This window comes from Suncus etruscus, chromosome 3 (assembly GCF_024139225.1).
Source record: "Suncus etruscus isolate mSunEtr1 chromosome 3, mSunEtr1.pri.cur, whole genome shotgun sequence".
Lineage (NCBI taxonomy): Eukaryota > Metazoa > Chordata > Mammalia > Eulipotyphla > Soricidae > Suncus > Suncus etruscus.
The window spans coordinates 6,553,911-6,580,300 of record NC_064850.1 but is presented as its reverse complement, the minus strand read 5'-3'; the positions used below and the strand labels follow the sequence as shown (position 1 = coordinate 6,580,300).

Here is a 26,390-nt window from a genome sequence, read left to right as displayed (position 1 = left end):
TTTTTTCATTGATAATTTTGTTTTTCTCATTGAAGTTATCTGCAGAGAACCTGCCTTCTCTTCCCTTGGTCTGTCAGACTGAAAATGTTTTTCTTCCAAGTGAAATTATCACAGGTTGTCTCAATAGCACAACTAACTGAATGTTTCTTAACTGTAGTGACCAAAAGGGAGAGAACTTAGACTCTACAGCAGGGTTATATAATCAAATGCAGAATAATTACTAATTAAGACATTATTGGCCCAGAAAAATCTTATTAATGTTTTTCCAAAATCTGGTTTGAATGTTTCTTATTAAAGTTATCTTATGTAGGTATTTTATTTTGAAAGGTATTATAGTTTGTATAATTAACAGTAAGGGGGGAAATGTAACCAAAATTAGTATTCTTTCTATATACATATTGGTACTTGAAGATTCCTTTCAAAAGAAACCCCAGACCTTTTCTAATTTCAATACTTAATTCATTTTAACTTAATGATTTTCTAATTCAAACTATGTTCTTTTGAACACCATGCATGGGGGTTAACCTGATGTTAAAACGGTTTGCAATAAAAAAAATTCAGCTTAAATCATTTAATCATTTCAAGTGCATTTTGCATCCTATAAAAATAAGTTTTAAGAAATTTAAGAGAATTGTGTTTTCATTAAGTTTTGCATATCTTTTGTTATGCCATGTAAAATCCCTTTTTCATATGATTAAAGGAAGGTTATGATAAAAATACTTAGTTCATTTACATTCACTTGTAGCAATTACATGAGAGTTTGAATTTTGTCATGTTTGGGTTTGTTCATTCCTGTGAATGATGGTACAGTTAGGTGAGATTTTCTGTTAATGGTACCCAAACTCACCACTTGGTCCTCTTTAATCTTCGAGGGTTTCAATAAAAATTGTTCACTCGTAAAAAAAAAAAAAAAAATAAGTCAGAGAAAGAGAGATAGACACAGAATAGTCTCACTCAACTGTGGTATTTAATAAAAATTAGATAGTATGGTAAAAAATACCGAGAGACAATAGAAGTGAGGGCTGGAAAGACTAGAGATGAAGTTAGAGATGAAGTTTACCCACAAGGTTGGTGGATTCAATTAGAGAAATAACTACACCAACAACTATCATGACAATAGTAGTGAGTGAGAGAAATAGAATGCCTGCCTCAAAGACAAGCAGGGTGTGGGGGGAGGATGGATATGGGAGGCATTGGTAACAGGAAGGCTGCACTGGTGAAGGGAGACGAACATTTTATGACTGAAACCCAACTACGGTTTGTAATCATGGTGCTTAAATAAAGATCTAATTATTTAAAAAAGAAGCTAAGGTTGTGGTAGACAACTGTTTTCCATTTACTCTTCTAACTCTAAAAAAGGCATTACTTACATAAAGCTAGTGTATTTTTTGTAATATCCATTTATCTGCCCATAATCTGATAAATAAGTTATATATGACATTTTATGAGTGCACATTCTGGAAACAGAAACATTTTCCCCTAAGCAAAACATAACTATTTACCAAGCTCAGAAGAAATTGATGTGCAATACTTACCCAGCCCTTCACAGTTTTCAGATTTGTCTTTAGAGTGCTTTCTTTTCCCATGTTGTTCCAGACATGGAAGACCTCCTATTGTCTCAAAACCGAGTTTCTTGTTGATGAAAAGGAAGAGGACAGCCAGAAGGACAATAAATACCCCGACAGCAGACAAGAAGCCAATGGCTTCAGGAGCAACTGACAAGAGAATACAAAAGAAAAAACTAGCATCACAAAGTTACTTAACTTTTATATCCAATAAATTATATCCTTTATTTAGAATATTTGCATTTATTAATTAAAGCAGTAAGTATTCACAAATCTAACCTCTTGCTGGGCTTCCTCAGATTTATATACAGAATTAAGAGTAGGGAGCATCTTACTAGACTGATTATCTAGATGAAAACCAATATACCTAGATACATTTGATTTCTTCTACCTGATAGATAAACGTGTCTTGATCCAAGCTATTGCTTAATATTCAACTCTAAAAACATGCTCTAGGAACCATCACAGGGTTAAGATAGAATGGTAGAAAAGGTTCATAAAATCTCTCTTTTAGCTACCAAAAGACTACTACATTTTGCCAAGATGTGGATAAAACCCAAGTACCAAATAACAGATGACTCTATAAAGAATTGCATACATAGCCACACCCCCATACCACAGCCTCTACCATGTAAACATTCAAACTTGACACCTTCATGACTAATCTCGAGAGAAACACTAAGCCAAACCTATGAAACTCACAGGAACACTAGTTTGGGCTGAAAACTCCACAGTCCCACTCAAGAGGGGGCGGGTGGAGAATTTTCCCAGTTCTACAGATCCTGGAGACACTTCAAAATTACACAACACTGTCAGCTCAATAGGAGCACAGAAAATTAGATGGGGAAAATGCGTAGCAGCCAATTAAGCTTAAGCAAACACAGTACACAGGAAGCTCAACGAGCAACAAACAACTCAGAAAATCTTCAATGACTTTAGTAACTCCATGTGACATATAATAAATTTCACAAACGTCCTTTTACTGAACCAGTTTTTGATAATTCTACTTACCCGTTTGTTGTAACAAGCAATATAAAATGAATTATTTTGTGCCTGCCAAGGAGACAGGTTTGGTGGTAGGTGGAAAACAGGACAAGTGTAGAAAGAATGTCACACTAGAGGTGGGATTAATCTTGGAACATTGAATGCCTAAAACAACAGTATTGTGAATAGATTTGTAAACCATGGTGCTTAAATAAGGTTTTAAAAAGTATTTGTATACGAAAGACACAGAGAAGTTGATATCTTGTTTTCTGCTTACAACATAGATTGAATTGGAGAATATTATGTTAATTGAAATCAAAGCACAAAGATAAAGATACATATGAGTTGACTCATAAATAATGTGTATGTAAATATAGGTTTATACATACACACATACACACACATATATATATGTATATATATGTATATATGTCTATATATATACATACTCAGGGTTATTGGCAATATCCAGTAAAACAAATGCATTGCCTTTGATACTAACACTGAGGTTCCAAAGTTGACTTGGGAATGGAGAGGAAGGATTGTATGGACTATGATAAAGTGTTATTAAAAATTGGGTGGTAGAAATGCAGTGGTAAAACTGTAAAAGATCTACACTCTTGAAAATCATTTTATCTTAGCAAATTAAAAACAAAAATACAACTATTAAAAATTATTACTTGAGGCAACTTTTAGGCCAATGCTATATATTAATTTTAAAACAATTTAATACTTAGACAAACTTATTTCCTGAACAACTTCTTACAAATGCAACTGTGTAATATAATAATGGTCATCAGTGATGGAAATAAACTTCCCAATTTATACCATTTATGTAAAAAAATAAAAGCTTTGACTGCTAATATTTTAGAACTTTAAAGAAAATATTTTATCGTTTTCATCCCTGTCCTCTTCATCCTCTTCATCAAAAATATTCTGAACTTAAAGTGACCCAAAAGAAGTTTAATAGGTCTGCTTCTAAAAGTCCCAAACATAGAATTTGGCTATAAGCATAAATAACAGGCACTAGAGAAAATTCAGTGTTAAGTAAAGGATAAGCTAAAGATATATCATTTGAGCCAAGACAAAATTTAGTTTAGGGCCCGGAGAGATAGCACAGCGGCGTTTGCCTTGCAAGCAGCCGATCCAGGACCAAAGGTGGTTGGTTCGAATCCCAGTGTCCCATGTGGTCCCCCGTGCCTGCCAGGAGCTATTTCTGAGCAGACAGCCAGGAGTAACCCCTGAGCACCGCCGGGTGTGGCCCAAAAACAAAAAAAAAACAAAAAAACAAAAAGAAAAAAAAATTTAGTTTAAAAAATACAAAAAATAATCTTATATAAAGGGATTGATGGTAGAGGAGTTATCAGTAAGAATCATCTAAGGATGTTTGGTGTACATGCGAAAGCTTTCTAAAGGGGCTGGAGGGCCGGAGCAATAGCATAGCAGGTAGGCTTCTTGCCTTGCACATGGGCAACCCAGGGTTTCGTCTCCAGCATCCCATATGGTCTCTTGAGACCACCAGGAGTGATTCCTGAGTGCAGAGTCAGGAAGAAACCCTCTGAGTACCACAGGATGTGACCCAAAAGACAAAAAAATTAAAGACGCTGGGGATTTAGTAGAGTGGGCACAGTGCTTGACTTGCACTCAGTTGAAACAGGTTCAATTCCTTGCATCCCATATGGTACACTGAGCACCACCAGGAGTAATTTATGAGTGCATATTCAGGAGTAACCCCAGAGCATTGCTGGGTATGGACACCTCCCCATAAAAAGAAACATTATGAAAGCGTAACTATAATTCTTAGATAAGTTTAACCTGTGGATTAGTAATATGAAGGTGAAGTGTCCATCTACCCTTTGTCCAAGTTAAGAACTAAAGTCCATTAAAGGACAAAGAAAATAAAGGGTACTATCAAAAAGGCAAGATAATGTAAGAAAAGCAATAATAGGCAAGATAATAGCTTTGTAGACAACAAAATAACAGTATCTCTAATCAAAACCAATAAATAACATGAAAATTAAGTAAGCATTAAAATTAAGATAGGACTTCTTACAATCACACTTCAGCAATTGCACTGCCTAAGAAGAAAACAGACTAAATTTATAGTGGTCTAGAATACTGAGGTCAGGTAATCCTATATTTTATAGTAGGCCCTAAACCCATTGCTATATGTCCCCTTAAAAGACAAAAAAGTGGGAGACACTGAGAGGAGAAAGCCAAGTGAAGACAGTGGTAGACACGCAAGTTTTCAATAAGAGGACCACTGAGAATTTTTAGCAGTACCAGAAACTAGGAAAGAGGCAGGAGGAAGGAAGCAGATCTTTTTCAAAGACCAGAGGAACCAAAACTAATGGCAAGTTGAATTTGAAATATTGGCCTCCAAAACATGAGAGAATAAATTTGCTGTTTTATGCTGCCAAGTGTGTGACAGTTTGTCATAATAACCACAGGAAATGGTTATACCTTCTAACAGCTTCTCATTATCCATAGGACAAAATTTAAATTTTATTCTTCACTTTGTTTTGTTTGTGGTTGCTTGGGGGTGGAGGTTGTTGTTGCTGTTATTTTGGCTTTTGGAAACACAGATGGTTCTCAAGACCCACTCCTGGCTCACTTCTCAGGGTGTTCAGGGGAGCTTACGGGGTGCTGGGGATCAAACCCAGGTCAGCCCGCATGAAAGTAGTACCTTATCTTCTGTGCTATCTCTACGGCTCAAAATTTGGATTATTCGGCTTAGCTGACAAGTCCATGTGTGTTGCTCCTACTGATCCCCAGATTTTATTTTTCATCATTGCCAACATCAAATTCTCTGTTGCTGGTATATTAATCTATTTCTGGCTCTGCAGATACAGATCACCTCCAGACCTTTGCAGACTATTTCAATTCAGTGGAACAATTGCTAACCTCTCTTTCCGCTCACTCTGACACTGTTCTTCCTCTGAAAGCCTTTCTTATTCCTCTTGTCCAGATTACATACTTCTACTGTTGCTCCCACCCACCATGTCCTTGACAGCTCTTTCAACAGTTTTCAAGTGCTGAGTTTTAAACTTTATAAGAATAGGAACTATGCCTCAGTTACTCATTGTATTCTCAGCAGCTAGCGTAGGCTAGGCACTCAATTTGCTGCCGTAAAAAAAAATTTTTAACTCTTTTATGCTGATTAATGCACCACTAACAAAACCTTCTAGAAAGAAAAGATACATTGCAAGTAGACTGGTAACAATACTAACACAGGATATTATTTTGTAAGATCCAATTTTAGGGAAAAGAGAGTTTGTTTATCACTATAAGCATAAATATTTGTGCCCTGCAATGCCATCATTAACAGAGCTCAATTTTTATTGTTGAATAAAATGTATTGGTTATTATAAAGCTACAAGAAACTTATTAATTAAAATCTGAAAATGTGGAAAGATTTATGCTTTAAAATTTCTGTCGACTATTAAAATTCAGTACACTTCCTTCCAATCATTTTGACTACATGACATATACTCCTTTGTCTATACTGCTCTTTATTTTCTTAGTTACAAAATAGTATTGTTCAATAAAGCTTTTCATTTTAAAATGCTTTGAAATAATAAGTGATCATAGTTTTCTTTTGCAATGCGGAAAACTAAAAAAAAATTCATTTTAACTTTGCAACCACATTGTTAGAACATTTTGTAATATCTTTTTCTTAACTACCTTACATTATTAAAAGCTATTTTGTATGCTGGCATTAATGTGTTTATTAGAAAACAGTCACAAATTTCATATTGGATTTTATAATGAAAGGATCATTACTAATATAGCTAAAGATGCAAAAAAAAATTAGAAGAAAGGTCCTTATATTGTTCAGAGAAACCTTTTTTTGTAAACTTGGAGATTTTTTTTTTACCACACGATTCCCTGAGCATTAGTGGATGCCCTGGAGTCCCCCCAAGCATTGTGGGGTACAGCCCTCACTGAGGGGGTAACTGGAGCAGTACATTTTCAAGGCTGCACATCGAACTGCCAGCCTGGTGTTGGCCAAGCACTATTGGGAAGAGTCCTGGGATACCTTGAGCACTTTTGGAAGCCCCCCCCATGAAAGAAAATGTTAATGTTTATAAAAACATTATAAGATAAGAACATTATCTTGAAGTGACCCCACATTCTAGTGAGCTACCATCAAAGCCTGGGGGTTTATTGGTCTGTGCCCTGGTGAAGGAGAGATTCTGAGCAAAGGTTGGCCTGCATTTGTTACAAACCCACAGATACTGTCCACTTGGAGATTTTTTTAAAAAAAACAAGTGATAATTCTTATAGCAGTAACTTAACTATGAACTGATGTAAAATTCTTAGACAGGTGCCAATATTTTCTCCTCGAAGTTGTATATGCATTAGTCCATTACCTTTAGTCTTTAATGGTTCATAAACGAGTGTGATTCTAGAGCCTACTTTTCTGTTTGTTTATTTTTGTTTTAGGGCAACATTTGGCAGTGTTCAGAGGTTGCTTCTGGCTTTGTGTTCACAAATTACTCCTGGCCAGGCTTAAGGTGGTGCTGGGGATCAAACCCGCTAGGCTGCATGCAAGGTAAAACTCTACCTACTATACTATAGTTTCAGCTCAAGCCTACTTTTTGCTACTATAATACAGTAGCAAAATATGCTCTATCTTATATACTTGAATATATAATATACTATAATCTTTCTAGCATTATTTTTAAGACTACAAATTTACCAGGATATACATATATATCTGTGGTTCTCTTTTGTTGATTTTTCCTGGGACCCCATTCTTTTCACCAGCTAGCTTAGGAGAGTGTTCTTCAATTATATCTGATCATTTTTCTTGTCCACTATTTATATTTTATCTGCAACTGGATCACTCATTCTTTCAGTACTAACTTTCAACATATGTTGTCTTTGCCTTGTCCTTTGAATTACTAACTCTTCTTAGTTAATATCTGAAGATGTACATGAAGGATTAGAAACCAAATGCTATTCTAAACTATAAGTAGTTTCTATTTTTCACATTAACATTATAAACATTACTAATATTGGCAGGAACCCCAAATTTATAATAAAAAAAAGCTGCTGAGCCATGTGTTACAGTTAACCTCAACATAACACAAGGACATAGGTAAAGGTATGAGAGAACATTGGTGATTGAAAAGTGAATTAAGTATATGCACCAATGCAATAATTGTCAATCAACGGTGAGGAAATAATGGGGCAATGAAGATGACACCAGATTGCCAAAACATATAGGCTAAGGGTCTGTGGTGGTAATGTATAGTAACTTTGTACATTGATTTTATAAATTTGAAACCGATTATAATCATGTTACCTGAAATACAGATAAATAAATGGCTTAACAAAATTTTCCTCTTTAGAATTGTTTTAAAATTCTAAGTAAAACCAATAATTCCACTTCTAGGTATATATTCAGAAGAACTAAAAATAACATTCACATTAAAATGGATATATAAATGTTCATAACTATCATTAAAAATAGCCCAAAATATAAACAGCTAAAAATATTCATGAACTAATAAATGTATAAACAAAAACTGGTATATTCATATAATGAAATTCTATTTCACAATTTTAAAGCATTATTAATACAACATAGTTAAATTTGAAGATATTATACTTAAAGAAACAAGCTACAAAGGCATTATATGATTATAATTATATGTTATATATCACTATATAATTATTTTTATGTAAAATTACTAAATTAGGCAAATTCATATAGATAGCCTCTTAATTGTTCTCAAAAGCTGGAGAAAGGGAGAAATGAGAAGTTACTATAAATGAAATAAGTGATTTTTGGGGGGAAGGGTAGAGTCACAAAATTGTTCTGAAATTAGAAAGTGATGATGAGAGTAAAACTTTCTAACTATATTAAAAACAACTAAATTCTACACTGACAGGGGCTTATGTTTTATGGAATATGAGATTTATCTCTTAAACATTTTAACTTATTAGTAAATTGTTTTAGAAAAACTAGGAATAGATGAAAAGAGCTATAATATTTTTCTTAGATTTGGTTTGAAAGTGATCTCTTTGATACATAAAAATTCTGCAATTTTATTATTCAACATTTAAAGTTAAGTATTACTAATGTGTAGTCAGCTAGTACTACCTTCCGAGTACAACACTGAATACAACAAACCGACAGCTCAGCAGCATAAACCAAAAGTGACTTAATGCTGCATTTGGAGCTAAACAAAAATAGATTATTTTGGCAGAGAAACTGAAAGTCATTTTTTATTCCACATATACAAATGCAATAGTGACTAACAAGTCTTACATATATCATCTGCTGTAGATGACAAGGGCACATATGTCAAGAAGCTTAAGTGGCATATGCAGAGCAACTCATCTCATTATCCCAGTAATTACTAAATTGGAAATCAGATGGCTGTAAAGTTCGGTCATATAGTTCATGTAGAAAACTTCCTCAAAGTTAAATATATTTCTCACATGCGACTGAATCACCCCATCTGTTGATTGTCAAGTAATGACTGAAGTCAGTAGAGTATACAATGACACAAATAGAAAGTCTCTACAAATCACAGTCACTGCTTGCTTTTAAATTTTATTTCATGGTTAGTGAAGCAGTTACAATTAAAAGTTAGCCAATTTCAAACATCTGATTCATAATTATAAATAAGTTGTGAGGAAGCCAAAATGTATATAATAAATTGGTAAAGAGATGTGAAAACTAGAGTTAACTGATCAGTAATAATAAAAAAAACACTACAAATAAAGTTTCCTTTCATGGAAATAAAACTATTTGATACCAATCTGGAAAACAAAAGAAATATCACTAAAAGTACGAGGTAACTTTGAGGTAAATATGTAACTCATTTTTCTTATATACCCGTGCATCATAGAGTCTCCATCACCTTGAAATACCTATGTTCAGTAATCATCCATCACTTTAAATCAGAATGCCTTTCATATTGTTTATATGATTGTTCTCAAGCATGGTCATGTGGCAAAAATTTATAACCTGAACTGAAGCCTTTTTTATTCTAGGATTTATGGCATAGAAGATATACAGCAATCAGAATTGGTAGATATTAACTATTCCCACTACATACATAAAAAAGATAACAATGTCCCTGGTGCCTTTTTGAAACTGAAAGTAAATTCTCTTTCTTTCCACATGAGTCCTGGCAGCCTTCACACCTGACATCTGCCATCTCTGCAGGTCTATATTCACATCTCTAACCTTTTGCTTGCTCATTTAATTTTCATGTAAGGTTGATTTCCCACAGCCTTTTAGAAACGTCCCTTTTGGGCCTTTTGGAAACAGTTCTACTCATCTTACCTCATACTACATACACTTCTACTTTGAGTTTCTGGATGAAGACTGGCAGAGAAGGAAAAGAATATCACTCAGTCTAATCTTCAAAGAGCTCCTAGGGGGGTGAACTACAAATATTCACCATTAGCTCAATAGATGCAATAGGAAAGCCACTTAGAAAGCCACCAAGCTTGGCAGCAAGAGCATTAGTTAAACTAGTGAAGTGCTTGTCTGGCAGTAGACCCAGGTTAAATCCCTAGTAACCATATGTTCTCCTGAGCCCAACCAGGAATGATCCCTGAGAACAGAGCCAGCATAAACACTCAATACCACTGGGTATGCTCAAAAAATTAAATAAACAAAAGGCATCTGCCATTGAAATTGACCAATCCCAAACTTTGATCTCAGCACAATGAAGTGACAATGAAAACTATAGTTTTAAGTATCAGCATCATTAGTAAAATAAGAAGTGTTAAAAGGTTAGACAGAATCAGGGATGCTACTCAAGTGACAGAACATGGAGTTGCATATGTGAGCTCCTGTGTTTGACCACCAATCAGCATGATCCCCTGAACACTAGTGGGTATAGCCCCCCCAAAAATCGATGAATTAAAATAAAAAAGACCATGCTAAATAAGATTTGAAAACCTTTTTTTATATAAAGAAAATGCATCACATAATTGACATAGTTGATCATAATACATTTGTTTCCAGATACATGAGAGCAAAGCTATTGAAAATTATAGAAAGAAAAAAATAGAAGAGGAGATAAAAAAAGAAGAAAGAAAAAGAAAAAGTAGAGTAACAAGCACACTTATGAAAATTATTGTATCTTCAATGAAGTCATTATTAAATCACAGTTTAGTAAACTCTTGTTAACTGTCCATTCTGTTAAATTAGAGTATTCTTTAGGAATGACAGCATCAAACAAATGAAGTTGGCCAGAAATTCAAAGCACTATTATGATATGTGACTTTTAGAGGCATATACTCAGCTGGCAGACAACTTGGAAGAAGGAAGATATGAAGATGGTGCCCACACTCATTCCCAAAAAACTGAGTGATCTCAGCCCTAAAATGGGGTGGACCTGATCTGTGGTCAGATTGGTGTCCCCACAGGGAAAGTTAGAGAGTCAGTGATGAGTCAAGACCATCAGGGAAATGGTAATTCTGGGTGTAGTAATTCTGGAAGTCGTAAGTGTGACTTTTGTAGGAAGGTGGCTTGTCCCACCCTCTTCTTCCAAGATGGCCTGCTTTTTGCTGTGTGGGCCAATGTACCCATGATCTCTCATAGTTCAGAGTACATCTCATTCTAGAAGAGTCTCTGGAATTGGCCCAGTTTAAATATGGTGACTATATTTGTGGACGTGGTTACAGTTTTCAGGCTTGCAAAAGAAGGAAGACATGGGAGAGATATGAGTATCTTGACTTTAGAAACTAGAAACAGCAGCTGACTCCAGCAAGCAGTAACTGAGGTTTACCACAATTGACAACATCACCGTGGAGGTCCTGAGAAAAGACCAAAATATGGAGTGAATGAAAAGCTTAAACTACCAAGCACAGACATAGTCACCATGTTCACACCAGGCCAGATCCATAGGCTCACTTTTTTCTTGAAAGAGATACAAATCAAGCTGTGAAAAATCATGGGTACATAGGTCACAAAGTCAAAAGTTGGCAATCAAGGAAGATAAAGGAAGGCCAGCCCCTGCCCTGCAGAAGTCACAATTGCTACATTCATCACTCATAATCACTATTTTACCTGTGTCCCTGCCTCACCACTCCTCTACAATTTTCTTCAGATACACCCATATGACCAAACTTTAGGTATGCCAGTATGTAGGCTAACACAAGGCCATTTTTGAAGCAAGCTTGGATACCCTTTCCCACAAATGCAACCTTCTGCAGTTGACAGCATGCCCCACAAAAGCACAATGTCAGTAACAGTGCTTTGAATTCCTGGACAACTTCATTTGTTTGATGCTGTCATCTTGAGAACACAATTTAGATGCCAATTTGTAGCTGAGGTCACTTCATGTTCAGAAGCAAATGAAATAACAGAATGGACAGCTAACAACAGAGCCTACTAAATCTTCTGCCATTGACTTAATAACTTTATTGAAGGTACAAATAAATTTTCTTGTCACTGTACATTTACTTCTTACTTTTTAAATTTTCTTCTTCCCTTCCCTTTTCTATTTTATTTTCCTTCTATTGTTTTTTTAATAATTTTGCTTTCATTCAAATGGAAACAAATTATTTTCTACTTACCTCATTGGTAATTTCACAAATGTGCTTGTCAATATTTTTTTACTTTCCTTTTTTTTCTTTTTAATATTTTAAATAACTTTTCTCTCATTTATCTGGAAACAAATGTATTAAGGTAAATATGGCAACTATGTGATGCATTTTGCAGCTAAAAGCTGGCAAACTTGTCTCAAATACAGGCAGGGGGTGGGGAGGTGGAAAATTGGATATTGGTGATGGGAAGGTTGCACTGATAAGGGAGGTCTTCTTTTGATGACTGAAAAACAACTACAAACATGTTTGTAATTATGGTGCTTAAATAAAGATATTATTTAAAATAAGTAAATAAAATCTGGCAAATTCAGGAGAATATGGTCTAAGTCTTTGCCCTGTCAAAGCCACATATGCTGCATCCATCACCTATAAGCACTGCTTTTCCTTATGGGCCTACTTCACCACTCCTCTACGACTCTCTGAAGAGACTAATCTAACCAAAACTCCAGATATGCTGGTATTTGGACTTATATTAGCAAAACTTTTTTTGGAGTGTGTGCAGGCATCCTCCCCATGCCTTCTGGTGTTCTGGCAGCCAAAATCATGCCCAAAATAGCCACAGTATCAACAATAGTGTTTGGATACTTGGACCACATGGCTGCATTTGCAGCCATATGATAGCTCTTATTTTTTAGTATTGTCATCAATAGAAAATCAATTTCTATGCCAATGTGTAGCTTAAGTTGCTTAATATTCAGAAGCAAATGAGATAACATAATTGTCAGCTAGCAACAAGAGCTTGCTAAACCTTCTGACAACTTAATGACCTCATTGGAGATACAATAAATTTCACAATTTTTGTCACTTATTTTTCTCTCTTCTCCTTCTTACTTTTTCTCCTTCTATTCTTTATTAAATAATTGTGCTCTCACTTATCTAGAAACAAATTATGATTAGCTATGTCAACTATGTGATACATGCTCTTTAAATAATTTTTTTAATTAGTATAGAGCAAGTTAAACGTTGGGCTTTAATTTTCCTTTTTACCTATAGGGATGCTCATTGGACAATCAAAAGAATAAATAATGTCTTTGATATCTTCCAGTACAGAATTTTGTCAGTGTCCAAATTTAGGACTAGTTTGATATTGTAACCTAATTATTTTTTTAATTTTATAACTATTAATTTATTAAATTAAATATTTAAAATAAGGAAAATATAGTTTCACACTCATTTACTTCCTAGTAATAGTTAACAATGATATGTTAACTACACACTCAAATTCTTTAGAAGAAAAAAATAAGTCTTTCAAAAAGTAGTGGAGAAAGTGGCTTAATGAAACCTAAGTGATATTTTAACATGTCCCAAAATAAAATATAGCAACATATGGAGTCACTAGCAACCAATCATTTTTCAAAATACTTGACAACACAAAATTTGGGAGGTATACATGGAGTGCTATCTTTAAAATAGTAATATTTGTCTATTAAAATGTGTCTATCTTCTTCTGAAAATTAAGTAACATACATACTTTTCATGTTTAAAATGCAAATTCTCCTTTGGCATACATCATACATGCACTTGCAAGCTTGTTCTCTTTCCTGTTAAGACTCTTAAGTAGTAATAACTATTTTTTTAAAAAATGAAATGTGTCAATAGGATCTTGGAGGGAACCTTTAACCTTCTCTCACTTGACTAAATTTCCTTGGACATTCATCTATATACCACACTGTCCCAAGGCCTCTTCATTTTCTCTTCTGCTCCTCATCTAAAAAAATAATTAAAAAGAAGTAAAAGGAATTAAATGGTACAGTGATGCTGATGTTGAACAAGCAAATTAGGACTATTGTATTTTATAGAATATTTTTGTCATAAATTTAACTGTGTATTAATCTCATACAATTTATATTTCATTTTCCAGATAAATTAAGCAGTTGGGAACAAAAGCAGTGAGGCTGTATTGGTGTAGGGCATGGAATAGGAAATCTATATTCAAAAAACCCTATCGTTAACAGTATTATAAACCCTGACTAAAATTTGAAAGAAAAATACTAAGCAGTCAGCAAGAATATAATTCAGGGGCCAGAGAGACACTACAATAAGTAAGGTCTTTCACATTGAATTAGATTTCTGTGTTTAATCCTCAAGTCTGGTAGGAGTGATCCATGAATACCTCTGGGTATAACCCCCACTAAGAGATTATCATCACTATAATTTGAACATTATTAAACTTTACATAATTATGTGATAAAAATTAGTAATACAGAGGCCAGAGAGATAATATAAATTTAGGGTGCTTACCTTGCTTGAAGTCAACCACAGTTCAATCCCAGGTACAACATACAATCCCACAACTACCAACAGAAGTTATTTCTGAATGCAGATCTGGAGTAAGCCCTGAATACTGACAGGTATGGCCACACACACACACACATGCACACACACATGCACACACACAACATGTGCTCAATAAAAACAGATCATTTGAAACATAAGAAAATATACACATAATTTTAGTGAAATAGTTTTTGAGTCAATGAAGCAAAGTAGTTCTCAAGTAAAAGAACAGAATTTTTATAATAGAAAAATTCAGAGACAACTCTACTTAAAGTGTTGAAACTATCATCAAAGAAAGATACCAAACTTTATTCAACTCTCCAAAACATGTTTGGAAAGGATTTGAAGTGAAATGTTATTTTGATTTGTTTATAACTTCCTTATTGTCAACTCATGAAGACTGCCCATAAACATGAGAATAAAATTTTAACAGAATTGCTTTTCTTTGACCCAATAATTCTACCCAAAAAATGATTTTCTTTCAGCCTAAAACAATTAATTTTTTTTTTTTTGGTTTTAGGGCCACACCCAGCAGTGCTCAGGGGTTACTCCTGGCTGTCTGCTCAGAAATAGCTCCTGGCAGGCACGGGGAACCATATGGGACACCGAGATTTGAACCAACCACCTTTGGTCCTGGATCAGCTGCTTGCAAGGCAAACGCCGCTCTCTCCGGGCCCAATTAACTATTTTTTAAAGATTATAAAGACTTCAAATTTTGACTTTTAACTGAATATTAAAATTATTAAATATTAAAATTGAGTAAACCATAGTCAGAACTCAGCAATGAATGAACTACACAGTTTTTTTCAGTGACTTAACCCCATCAGGAAAGATAACAAAAATAAAAATAAATAACTGGGACTATATTAATCTAAAAATTATTTTCATGGCAAAAGAAACATGAAAACAGATACAACAGAGAGAAGAAAATGTTTGTACACTACCTCTAAAAAAGATTGATATCTGCATTACTTTATACAGCACTCACAAAACTCAGCAACAAAAATAATCCTATTAAAAGTAGGAAGGTAGATGAACAAACATTTCTTTGAAGAAGACCTATAGATGTATGTAGGCATATGAGAATGTGTTCAACATCACTAATTATCAGGGAACACAACTAAAAATGACAATGTAATCAGTAAAAATGACAATAGCTCAGGGCCAGAGTGATAGCACAGTGGTTGAGCATTTGCTTTGCACAGAGCCAGCCTAGAACAGACCAGCATCCCGTATGGATCCCCAAGTCTGCCAGAAGCGATTTCTGAGCACAGAGTCTGGAGTAACCCCCAAGCTCCACCCAAAGGGGTGGCCCAAAACAAACAAAAGAAGAATGGCATATCTAAAAAGAGTGCAAAAAACCAGTTTGGGTGGGGAAAGAAAACTCTATGAAAAGAGAACTATTGATGGGGATTTCATCTGGTTTAGCCTCTGTGGAAAATAGTATGGTGATTTCTTTAAAAAAAAAAAAAAAAACTAACATCAGCAATTCCACTTCTTGGCATCTATCCCAAGAACACAAAAACATTAACTCAAGAAAAGATATATGCAATCCTAAATTCATTGCAGTGCAAAATACAATAGCCAGATTATTGAATGTCAATATCTATTTGACAGATGCTTGAAGAAATTATGGCATATCTACATAATTTAATATTATGAAGCTATAAAATATATGCAATCTTACAATTTGCTGCAATTTGAAGAGTATCCTGTTAAGAATAAATCAGAAGGAGGACAAATATCAGATGATCTCACTCATTTGTAATATATAGAGAAGTAAAAACAAGTAATAGATTAGATGATAGGAAAGTATGATAAACCCATGACCTTTGATTAAAAACTGAGATTACCAAGAAGTAGTTGGGCAGAGGGAGGAAGGAAAGGGAAGACTAACAGTGACAGAAGGACAGTGATGCAGGGTCTTTGGCACTTTGTTGATCATGAAATGCACTAATTTTGTACATCAAAACCACAAATGTTAACATTATTATAACTGCTACCTAAGCTATAATAGGAATATTTTTTGATAAAAAGGGAATTAATATCAAAAAGGGGGCCAGAATGATACTACAAGAATTAAGGTATTTGCCTTGTCTCTTTGCCTGTTGTTGATGGCTGCTTTGATCCCAGGAGCTATATAGGATCGCACTGCCAAAAGTGCTATCAGTGCACAGAGCCAAGATTAAGTTCTGAGCATCACTTGGTGTGCCCCCAAAAAAGAAAAAAAAAAGAGAAATCTACTGAAGCATCAGCTCAAAGCAAAATATTTAGCTTTAATAGTAAATCTGGTTATTCAATGTTATCATTCTTTTGTGAATTTCAAACTATATAACAACCCTTTAAGTAGGAACAACTGAATCAAAGTCATCAACTCATTGAAATAAAATCAGGGACTCTTGCCTACTCTAGTTTCTTAACTCTAGAATTAATTTCTAAACAAAACCCCCTTTTCCGAAACAGATGGGATTCTTCTAATCAATTCTCAGATTTTTTTCTACCAGAAGTATTGGCTGGTTTTTTTTTAATTACAAACAAGAGAAAGAAAGAAAGAAAGAAAAAAAAACCACAACACCATAAATTGTCTGTTTTACTGTCTGTGCTAATTTCATTTCATTATATCCTTGGAGTAAGCTATTATTTTCCCACTGGTTCCCATGGCATTCTTCATTATCAACTGCTAATTGTCTAGCATTCATATAGGGCTGTGAACCAAGTAGGCTGCTGCGTGGGTTGAAGTTCTAGGGGAAGCTGAACAGCAATAGGATTTTTGCATTGTTATTATTGTGACACATAAGAAAGTTTCCACCCACTTTCGTGCCCACATTGCTCTGCTGCACAGCATCCGTACCCAGAGGGGCTGTGCATTGAAGCAAGGGAGGCCATCTGCACTAAACATTCCACTTGGTGATTATCAAAGCACATCAAGGGAAGATTACATGGGGCCAAATCATTGCCGTCCTAAAAGTCAGAGGTCCAGATCCATATGGAGAACATCAGTATTGATCTTAAAACACGATGACTTCTGAAAGGGCTCCTTTATTTCCAACCTGGAACAGGAGTACCTGATTCGGGCCAATTACTTCTCAAATTTCTCCTCATTTACCCTTCGGAAATCAAGGCCAATTTAGAGATTTAAAGTATTTTTTTTTTTAAGATGCAAAGAGGCTGGAGACTTTTAAGTAGATTTGGAGATGTATTGCTCCTTGAAATGATTCCCAAAGGAGATGTAGATATCTGAAGCTAATTACATTTGACCTTATAAATTCAGGATGTGCCAAACAAAAGCTATTAGAGGAGCCAAAACAACAAGGAAGGTTTTACACATTTAGGTCAAGAGGGAGTTGTGAAAGTCTCTTAATTAGCAAAGCAAACAAGGGCTATAAAAGTGGGAATTTGAAGCACAGAAGGTGGTACTTTTATTTGAGTGCTTTGCAGGCACCATGTTGAAAGTATTGGGAAACACAACTCTGATTTCATAGCACCCTATAGTTGCTTTTACTAGAAAACTATGCCTTCTGAGCCTCCCAAGGGTGTATGTTTTCAGGGTACAGTTACCCTCATCCTTTGAGAGTCACGGGGAGCTACATTTATTTTCATGAGTTAACCACAATTATTCTAAGCTATAAAACATGAATGATAGCAGAAAATGACTTCAAACTGAGCCTCACTTGTTTTTTAAATAATAAATTCTTTATTTAAGCACCATGGCTACAAATTTGTTTGCAATTGAGTTTCAGCCATAAAATGAACACATCCCTTCATCAGAGCACCTTTCCCACTATTGTTCCCCATTTTCCTCCTCTTCATGCCCTGACTGTCATTGAGACAGGCATTGAATTTCTCTATCATTTCATGGTCGTTGTTAGTGTAGTTATTTCTCTAACTGCACTCTTTGTGATAAGCTTCATATCATGGGCTCAGCCTTCCAGCCCTCAATTATTGTCTCTGGATATTATTACTATATTGTCTTTTAGTTTTCTTAAATCCCACAGGTGAGAGTGCTCTATGTTTCACTTAATGGTGCTTCCTGATGGACTAGTCCAACACAGTCCAAACACTATTCTATATTCTGAAGTTTTAGAAGTTTGCATTCAAATTTTACTTAGAGATGTGCAGACTTAAGCGGATTCATCTCTAAGTTGAACAGACCAGAGGGCCAAAAGAGAGGTGGAGTAAATATAAGAAAAATACATGGGCCTGAGTTAAGAAGCAGGAACCAAAATCAAACTATCTAATTCTATAATCAAGATTTGAGGGTCCCAGGGGGAGTGCTGCATACTGTCTGACTACGGGATAGCTGTAGATACTTTTCCAGCAATAATTTATATGCTTAATCGGGAAACCAGAGTTTATGTTAAAATGATGATTCCTCAAACAAGAACCAAAGCCATTATCCACAGAAGTACAACCTTATTTATATTTGAGGGTAGCTCCATTTAAAATATTAATATCCGTCAAAGATTTCTTGATGAGAAATGACAGAGAACAAGAAAAGCAGAGCTTTCTAAAGGTCTGCTTCCTTCTATCTACAGAGAAACGACTCAGCTCTCTTCTTCCGAGGATTCTTTCCCTCAGATCTCAGAAAGGCCACTTAAGATCAGAATACCCAAACCACTAAAGAAAACTAGAATTCACATTGCATATACCCTTATTTTTTATTTTAATTTTTATCAAGGTACTATTATTTTCAAAATGATTCATAGTTAAGTTTCAAGCACACAATGTTCCAAATCAAACTTATCACCAGTGTCAACTTCTCTCCATCAATGTCCTCAGGTTCCCATCCCCCAGTCTGCCTCTTTGACACACATTTTTAAGTCTGATCAATTTTATTTGAATCTCATACTTTCAGTTTTGTGGTTCTGTGGTTCAGATAAATAGAAATACTTCCCCATTGCAACAGCAATGTGTTCAAGACCCTGCCTGCTACTCTGATTAACTCCCATCTGCCATTTTACTCACCCAACAGCCCGTCTTCCAGTTTCTTTTCTTTCCTCTTCTTCACAGTTCTCCAGGGCAATTGGAAATCTATAGGTATCTCCAATTTGATACCTTGCATTGCTCTGGTCCTGTCACCCTACATACCACAGTTAAGAGATATCACCAGTATTTGTCCTTCTGAAATATGCCACTTAGTCCTTTAATTTCATTCATTTTTTTAAAGAATTGAATTATTTTATCTGCCTTTGCAATTGTGTAGTATTCCTTTGTGTCAATGTACTCCAGTTTCAGAAGCCACTCATCTGTTCTTGGGTACTTAGGTTGTTTCCAGATTCTGATATAGCAAATAGTACTGTGATGAAAATAGGAGTGCAGAGGGATTTATGCATGGTTCCTAGATATATCCCTATGAGAGATATTGCTGGATCATATGGAAATTCAATTTCTAGTTTTTTAAAGAATATCAATATTGTTTTCTAGAAAGGCTGGACCAGTCTTCATACCCACCAACAACGAATAAGAATCCTTTCTCTCTGTATACACACGAGGACTGGTTGTTCCTGTTCTTTTTTGATGTGTACTAGTCTCTGTGGTATGAGATGATATTTCATTGTTGTTTTGATTTGCATCACTCTGATGACTAGTAATGTGGAGCATTTTCTCATGTGCTTTTTGGCCATCTGTATTTCTTCTTTGAGGAAATATCTATTCCTATCTTCTCATTTTTGGATAGGGTTAGTTGTTTTTTTTTTTTGCTTAGTGCCTTGTATGTAATATATATTATCCTTTTATCTGATGGGCATTGGATGAATAATTTCTCACATTTTGTATCCTAGTAACTGTTTTCTTTAAAGTGCAGAAGCTCCTCAGTGTAATGTAGTCACATTTGTTTATCTCTGCTTCCACTTGCTTAGACAGTAGTGTTTTATCTTTAAAGATACCTTTAGATTCAATGGCATGGGGAGTTCTGCTTATGTTTTCCTCTATGTACTTTATGATTTCAGGTATGTTATTAAACTCTTTTAATCCATTTTGATTTGAACTTTGTACATGGTGTTAAAGAGAGGTATGAGTTCACTTTTTTGCATTAGTTGACCAGTTTTCCAAGCACCACTTATTGAAGAGGCTTTTCTTGCTCCACTTTGTACTCCCCTTTATCAAAAATTAATTGTTCTGGGGCCAGAGAGATAGCACAACGGCATTTGCCTTGCAAGCAGCCCACCCAGAACCCAGGTGATTGGTTCGAATCCCAGCATCCCATATGGTTCCCTGTGCCTGCCAGGAGCTATTTCTGAGCAGATAACCAGGAGTAACCCCTGAGAACCACCAGGTGTGGCCCAAAAACCAAAAAAAATAAAAACTTAATTGTTCATATACTTGGGTTTAGTCTTAGAATATTCAAGTCTTTTCCAATGATCTGAGGGTCTGTCTTTATTCCAATACCATGCTGTTTTAATGACTACTCTTTTACAATACAATTTAAAGTTGGGAAAAGTAATGTCTCTTATTTGCTTTTTCCCAAGGATTGCTTTAGCTATTGTGGACATTTACTGTCCAAAATGAATTTCAAGACTCTGGTTTACTCTTTGAAAAAGTCACAAGTGTTCTTATAGGGGTTACATTAAATATGTTCAATGCTTTATTACATTAAAATTATGTTAATCCTCCCAGTGCATGAACAGGCAATTTGTCTCCATTTCTTTACCCTCTCTTATTTCTTGAAGAAGTGTTTTGTTGTTTATTTTGCATAGGTCTTTCATTTCCTTAGTTAGGTTGACTAAGAAAATCAAGGTACTTGATTTTCTGAGGCACAATTCTGAGTGGGATTTTTTTAAATGTTTCTTTCTTCTTGTTCATTATTAGTCTATAGAAAAGTCATAGACTTTTTCATGTTACTTTTGTAGCCTGACAATTTACTATACAAATCTATTTTTTCTAGAACTTTTTGGTAGATCCTTTAGGATTTTCTTATTATATCATCTGCAAACAGTGCAAGCTTGACTTCTTCCTTTTCTATCTGGATGCTCTTTTTTGTTTTGTTTTGTTTTTTTAGGACACACCCTGTGGTATTCAGGAGTTACTCCTGGCTCTGTGCTCAGAAATCATTCCTGGCTCAGGGGACCATATGGGATGGCAGGGATCAAAACCATATCCTTCCTGGGCTGGATGCTCTTGATAACTTTTTCTGGACTAATTGTTATGGCAAATATTATCAGTGCAATACTGAACAGAAACAACCAGAGAAGGCAACCTTGTCTCATAACAGATCTTATAGAAAAAGCTTTTAGATTTTTCCCCATTGAATAAATGTTTACTATAGGCTTGTTATAAGTGGCCTTGATAATATTAAGATAAGTTTCTTCAAGTCCCATTATATTGAAAGTTCTATCATGAAGGAGTTTTGGACCTTGTCAAATGCTTTCTCTGCATCTATATATATGACCATATGGTTTTTATTTTTCATTTTATTTATATGGTATATTATATTGATTGACTCATTATGGTAGACCATCCTTGCATCATTAGTATTAATTTTAATTGGTCATGGTGCATAACCTTCTTGATGAGCTGTTGGTTTCTATTTGTTAGTGTTTTGTTGAGTATCTTTGCATCTATGTTTCTGAAAGATATTGAGTTCTCTTTTATTTGTGTGGTATCTGTCTGGTTTTGTTATCAGGGTAATGTTAGCTTCATAGAAACTATTTGGGAGTGTTTCTGTTTCTAATATTTCCTGAAAAGCTTAAAAAGGATTTTCAGTTGGTTCCCTTCAAATGTTTTTTAAAGAATTCACTTTCAAAAATTTATGTCTGGGCTTGGGTTTTGTTTCTGGGAAGCCTTTGATTATCATTTCAATTTCCCAATAATGATAGGTCTGTTCAGATATTCCAGATAATCTTGGTTGAACCTAAGGAGGTTGTAAGCATCTGAAAATGTATTCATTACTTCCAAATTCCTTTGCTTTGTAACATAAAGTTTCTCAAAGTAATCTCTGATTATCCTCTGAATTGCTGTAGTATCTGTAGTCACCTTCTCCTATTTGTATCTGATTTGGTTTATTAAGTTTTTCTCTTTGTCTTGCTTTCTGAGTCTTGCTAATAGTCTATCAATCTTGTCTATTTTTTTTTACAAGTATCAGCTCTTGCTTTTATTGATCTTTTGTATTGTTTTTTGGGATTACAGTTCAATTAATTCCTGCCCTATGTTTTACTATTTCTGGAATCAGTGTTTTGTAGTTTTCTTTGTATAGGTCTTCTCCTCTTTAGTTAAGGTAATCCCAGGGTACATGATATTCTGAGGCACTATTGTGAATGGTAGTCTTTTAAATATATCTTTCTTCTCTTTTATTATCAGTATATTGAAAAGCCATGGATTTTTTTTCATGTTAATCAAGTAGCCTGCCACTTTACTATACATATCTATTGTTTCTAGAAGTTTCTTGGTAAAGTCCTTGGGATTATAAAATATATAATCATGTCATCTGCAAATTTGATATTTTTCTGGGTAACCTTGATATATTTTTTGCCTAATTGCTCTGGCAACTACTTCCAGTGCCATTTTAAAAAGAACTTGTGAGAGGGGGCAACCTTGCCTTGTGCCAGATCTTAATGGAAAGGCTTTTAGTTTTTCCCCATTGAATATGATGTTTGCCATGGGACTGTGGTATATGTTTTTGACTGTATTGAGAAAATTTTCTTAAATTCCTATCTTTTTGAGAGTTTTAATCATGAATGGACTGATTTCTATTTCACTGCTTCTATTAATTTGATTATGATGTTTTTTCTTTTATTGATATAGTGTATTATATTGATTACTTGCATATGTTAAAGCATCCTGCATCTCTGAAATGAATCCTACTTGGTTTTGGTGTACATAACCTGCTTAATAAGCTGTTGGATTTTATTTGCTAGTATTTTGTTGATAAGTTTTGCGTTTGTGTTCATCATGGATATTGGCCTATAAATCTTCTCTCTTTTTTGTGGTGGCTCTGACTTCTTTTAGTATCAGGATGATGTTACCTTCATCAGTTGAGAGTCCTGTTTCTTCAGTTTTCTGAAAGAGCCTGAAAAGGATTGGCCATAGGACCCCTTTAAAGATTTGAAAGAATTCACTAGTGAATCCATCTGGGCCAGGAATTTTGTTTTTGGGAAATCTTTTGGTAAACATTTCAATTTCCTCAATTGTTATAGGTCTATTCAGGTATTTAGATATTTCTTCAAACTAGAATGCTATAGAAATGCAGGAATTTATTAATTTCTTCTAGCTTCTCTTGTATGTGGCTTAATATTTTCAAAGTAATCTCTAATTACCTTTAAATTTCTGTAGAAACTGTAGTGACCTTCCTCTTTTCATTTCTGATTCAGTTAATTAAGTTTCTGTGTGTGTGTGTGTGTGTGTGTGTGTGTGTGTGTGTGTGTGTGTGTGTGTTGCTAATTATTTCTTGATTTTGTTTGTTTTTTCAAAGAACCAACTCTTACTTTTATTCATCTTTTGGACTTTTTGGGGTGTCCAGTTCATTAATTTCTATACTGTGTTTTATTATTTTCTTCCACCTTCCTACTTTAAGTTCCTTTTGTTTGTCATTTTCCAATATTTTAAACTGTTCTATTAGCTTATTTATGGAGGCCTTTTTTTCCTTCCTGATGAGTGATTGAAAAAAAAAATATATATATATTCCTCTTCACTGTTTTTGCTATGTTCCACAAATTATGATAACTTATGCCTTCATTCTCATTTCCTTCCAGAAATATTTTTTTCCTCTCTGATTTTCTCTCTGACCCACTTGTTGTTCAGGCATGAGCTGTTTAATTTCAAGGTGGTAAAGTTTTTTCTGTGTGTCTGTAATTCACTTCTATTTTTATAGTATCATGATCTGAGAATATAGATGATACAATTTATACCATCTTCATCATTTGCAGGAATATTTTATGGCCTATTATGTGGTCTAGTTTCAAGAATATCTTATGTACATTAAAGTTGAAGGTATATCCAGCTTTCTGAGGATGAAGAGTGATATATGATAGATAGATGATAGATAGATAGATAGATAGATAGATAGATAGATAGATAGATAGATAGATAGATAGATAGATAGATAGATAGATATCCCCTAAGCCACTTTCTTCCATCTTTCAAAGTCAGTATTGTTTAGACTGATTGATATATCAATAATAACGGAAAGGTGTTGAAGTTTCCCACTACTATTGTGTTGCTATTTATGTCTTCAAGTTTATTAGCAGTCATTTTAAGTAATATTATGGCCTTTCATTGTGTTCATATATGCTTATAAATGTTATTTATTCCTGGTGTACATATCCATTGATTTTTAAGAAATGCCCATCTCTGTTATAATCTTTTTAAACCTAAAGTTGTGTTGTCTGATATTAGTATGGCCTTCCCAGCCTTTATAAGGGTGTTATTTGCTTGAACAATATCCTCTAACCTTTGACTTTGAGTCTGTGTTTGCTATGACTATTCAGATGTATATTTCTTGCAGGCAGAAAACTTTTGGGTCCAATTATCTAATCCATTTTGCCATTATGTGTTTCTTAATTGGTAAATTTAGTCCATTGATGTTAGAAAGATAATTGTAGTAGGATTTTTGAGTCATCTTTTTGTAGAAGTTTGGTGTGTTTGTTGAGTCTGCCTTGCCATAAAAGGCCCTTCAACTTTTCTTTTTCTTCTTTTAAGGTTGGTTTTGAGTCTGTGAAGTTTCTGAGCTGCTGTGTATCCAGAGATCTGTGTATCCTTCCTTCAAAATTGAATGAAAGTCTGGCTGAATGAAGTATTCTTGGTGAGGCATTCATTTCATTGAGTTTTCACTATATCTCAACACTGCTTTTGTGTCTCAAGGATTGCTTGTAATAAATCGGCTATTTATCTTTTTTTAATTTTTATTGTGGTAAAAGTGAATTACAAATATTTCACAGTAATATTTATGACACATAAGGGACAATGAATGAGAGACATTCCACCAACAGTGTTGTCCTCCCTTCACCCCTGTTCCCAGCATCCCACATCTCCTTCCTTTCCCACCTGTAATGCTAGTGGGACTGTTCCCCACTTGTACAGCTTGTTGTAGATTGGGTATTGATTCTGTTGTCGTTGACTTTGCATTTGGTATTCAAAATCATTTTTTATTTCCACCAAATGAACATGTGACTGTCTGGTCTTGGTACCATGGGTGGCGGGGTTGGGAGGGAGGCAAACAAAAAAGAGAAAAACTAGGAGTCCGTCTAGATGTTATAAATATCCATTAGAAGAAGGAAGGGAAAAAAAGAAGAAAAAGGTAACAAAACAACACAAAAACCAAAAAAACAGTAAGGGAGTTGTTACCGCCATCCTTCATTCTTCCAGTGTAACCTTACCTGATGGTAAGACCTGCCCAGTTCTGGGAGGGGTCTTTGGAAGGTAGCAAAAGGTTTGTCTCAGGGGAGGAAGGGGATTGATTGGAGGATTGATTGAGAGAGATTCAGGAAGAGAGCAGGAGGGGGAGAGCTGGCAGGATAGAGGGAAAAGAAACATGTTGAATGCAGGAGCTAATAATGGAGCTTGCTTGAAAGATTATGATAGAAGCCACACGTGGTTTGAATAAAACTGATGTCTCCTGAAACCTGATTGCTGCCACCACGCTAAGACCCACTGGCTGAAGGGAGTTGCAGGCTTGTAGTCTAAGCTGGAAGAGAAAGGCCTCACCCTTCATCCACCTCAACATCATCCACCTCCATCCAGGACTCCATAATTATTCTACAGGAGTAACAACAAAAGTACAAAAAGAATTTAAAAAAGAATAAACCAAAAAACCAAAACTATCAGCTACAGCAAAAAACAAAAACAACAAAAAAACAGACGAGCAACTTCTTAAAAGAGGGTTGTGTTTCTTCTTTCTTTCTTTCTTTCTTTCTTTCTTTCTTTCTTTCTTTCTTTCTTTCTTTCTTTCTTTCTTTCTTTCTTTCTTTCTTTCCTTCCTTCCTTCCTTCCTTCCTTCTTTCTTTCCTTTTCTTTCTTTCTTTCTTTCTTTCTTTCTTTCTTTCTTTCTTT

General features: G+C 34.8%; 1 protein-coding gene across 1 annotated transcript in view; it reads right to left on the bottom strand.

The window, feature by feature from the left end:
* The window catches only part of SYT16 (synaptotagmin 16), a 193,531-nt gene extending 167,442 nt beyond the window's left edge, over positions 1-26,089 (bottom strand). Inside the window, exons 1-2 of the mRNA XM_049770266.1 lie at positions 26,046-26,089; positions 1,536-1,741 (exon numbers count right to left, since the gene is read on the bottom strand). Coding sequence (XP_049626223.1) covers positions 1,536-1,741; positions 26,046-26,089 — 250 coding nt within the window. The remainder of the gene's footprint in view (positions 1-1,535; positions 1,742-26,045) is intronic.
* Between the last annotated feature and the right edge of the window lie 301 nt (positions 26,090-26,390).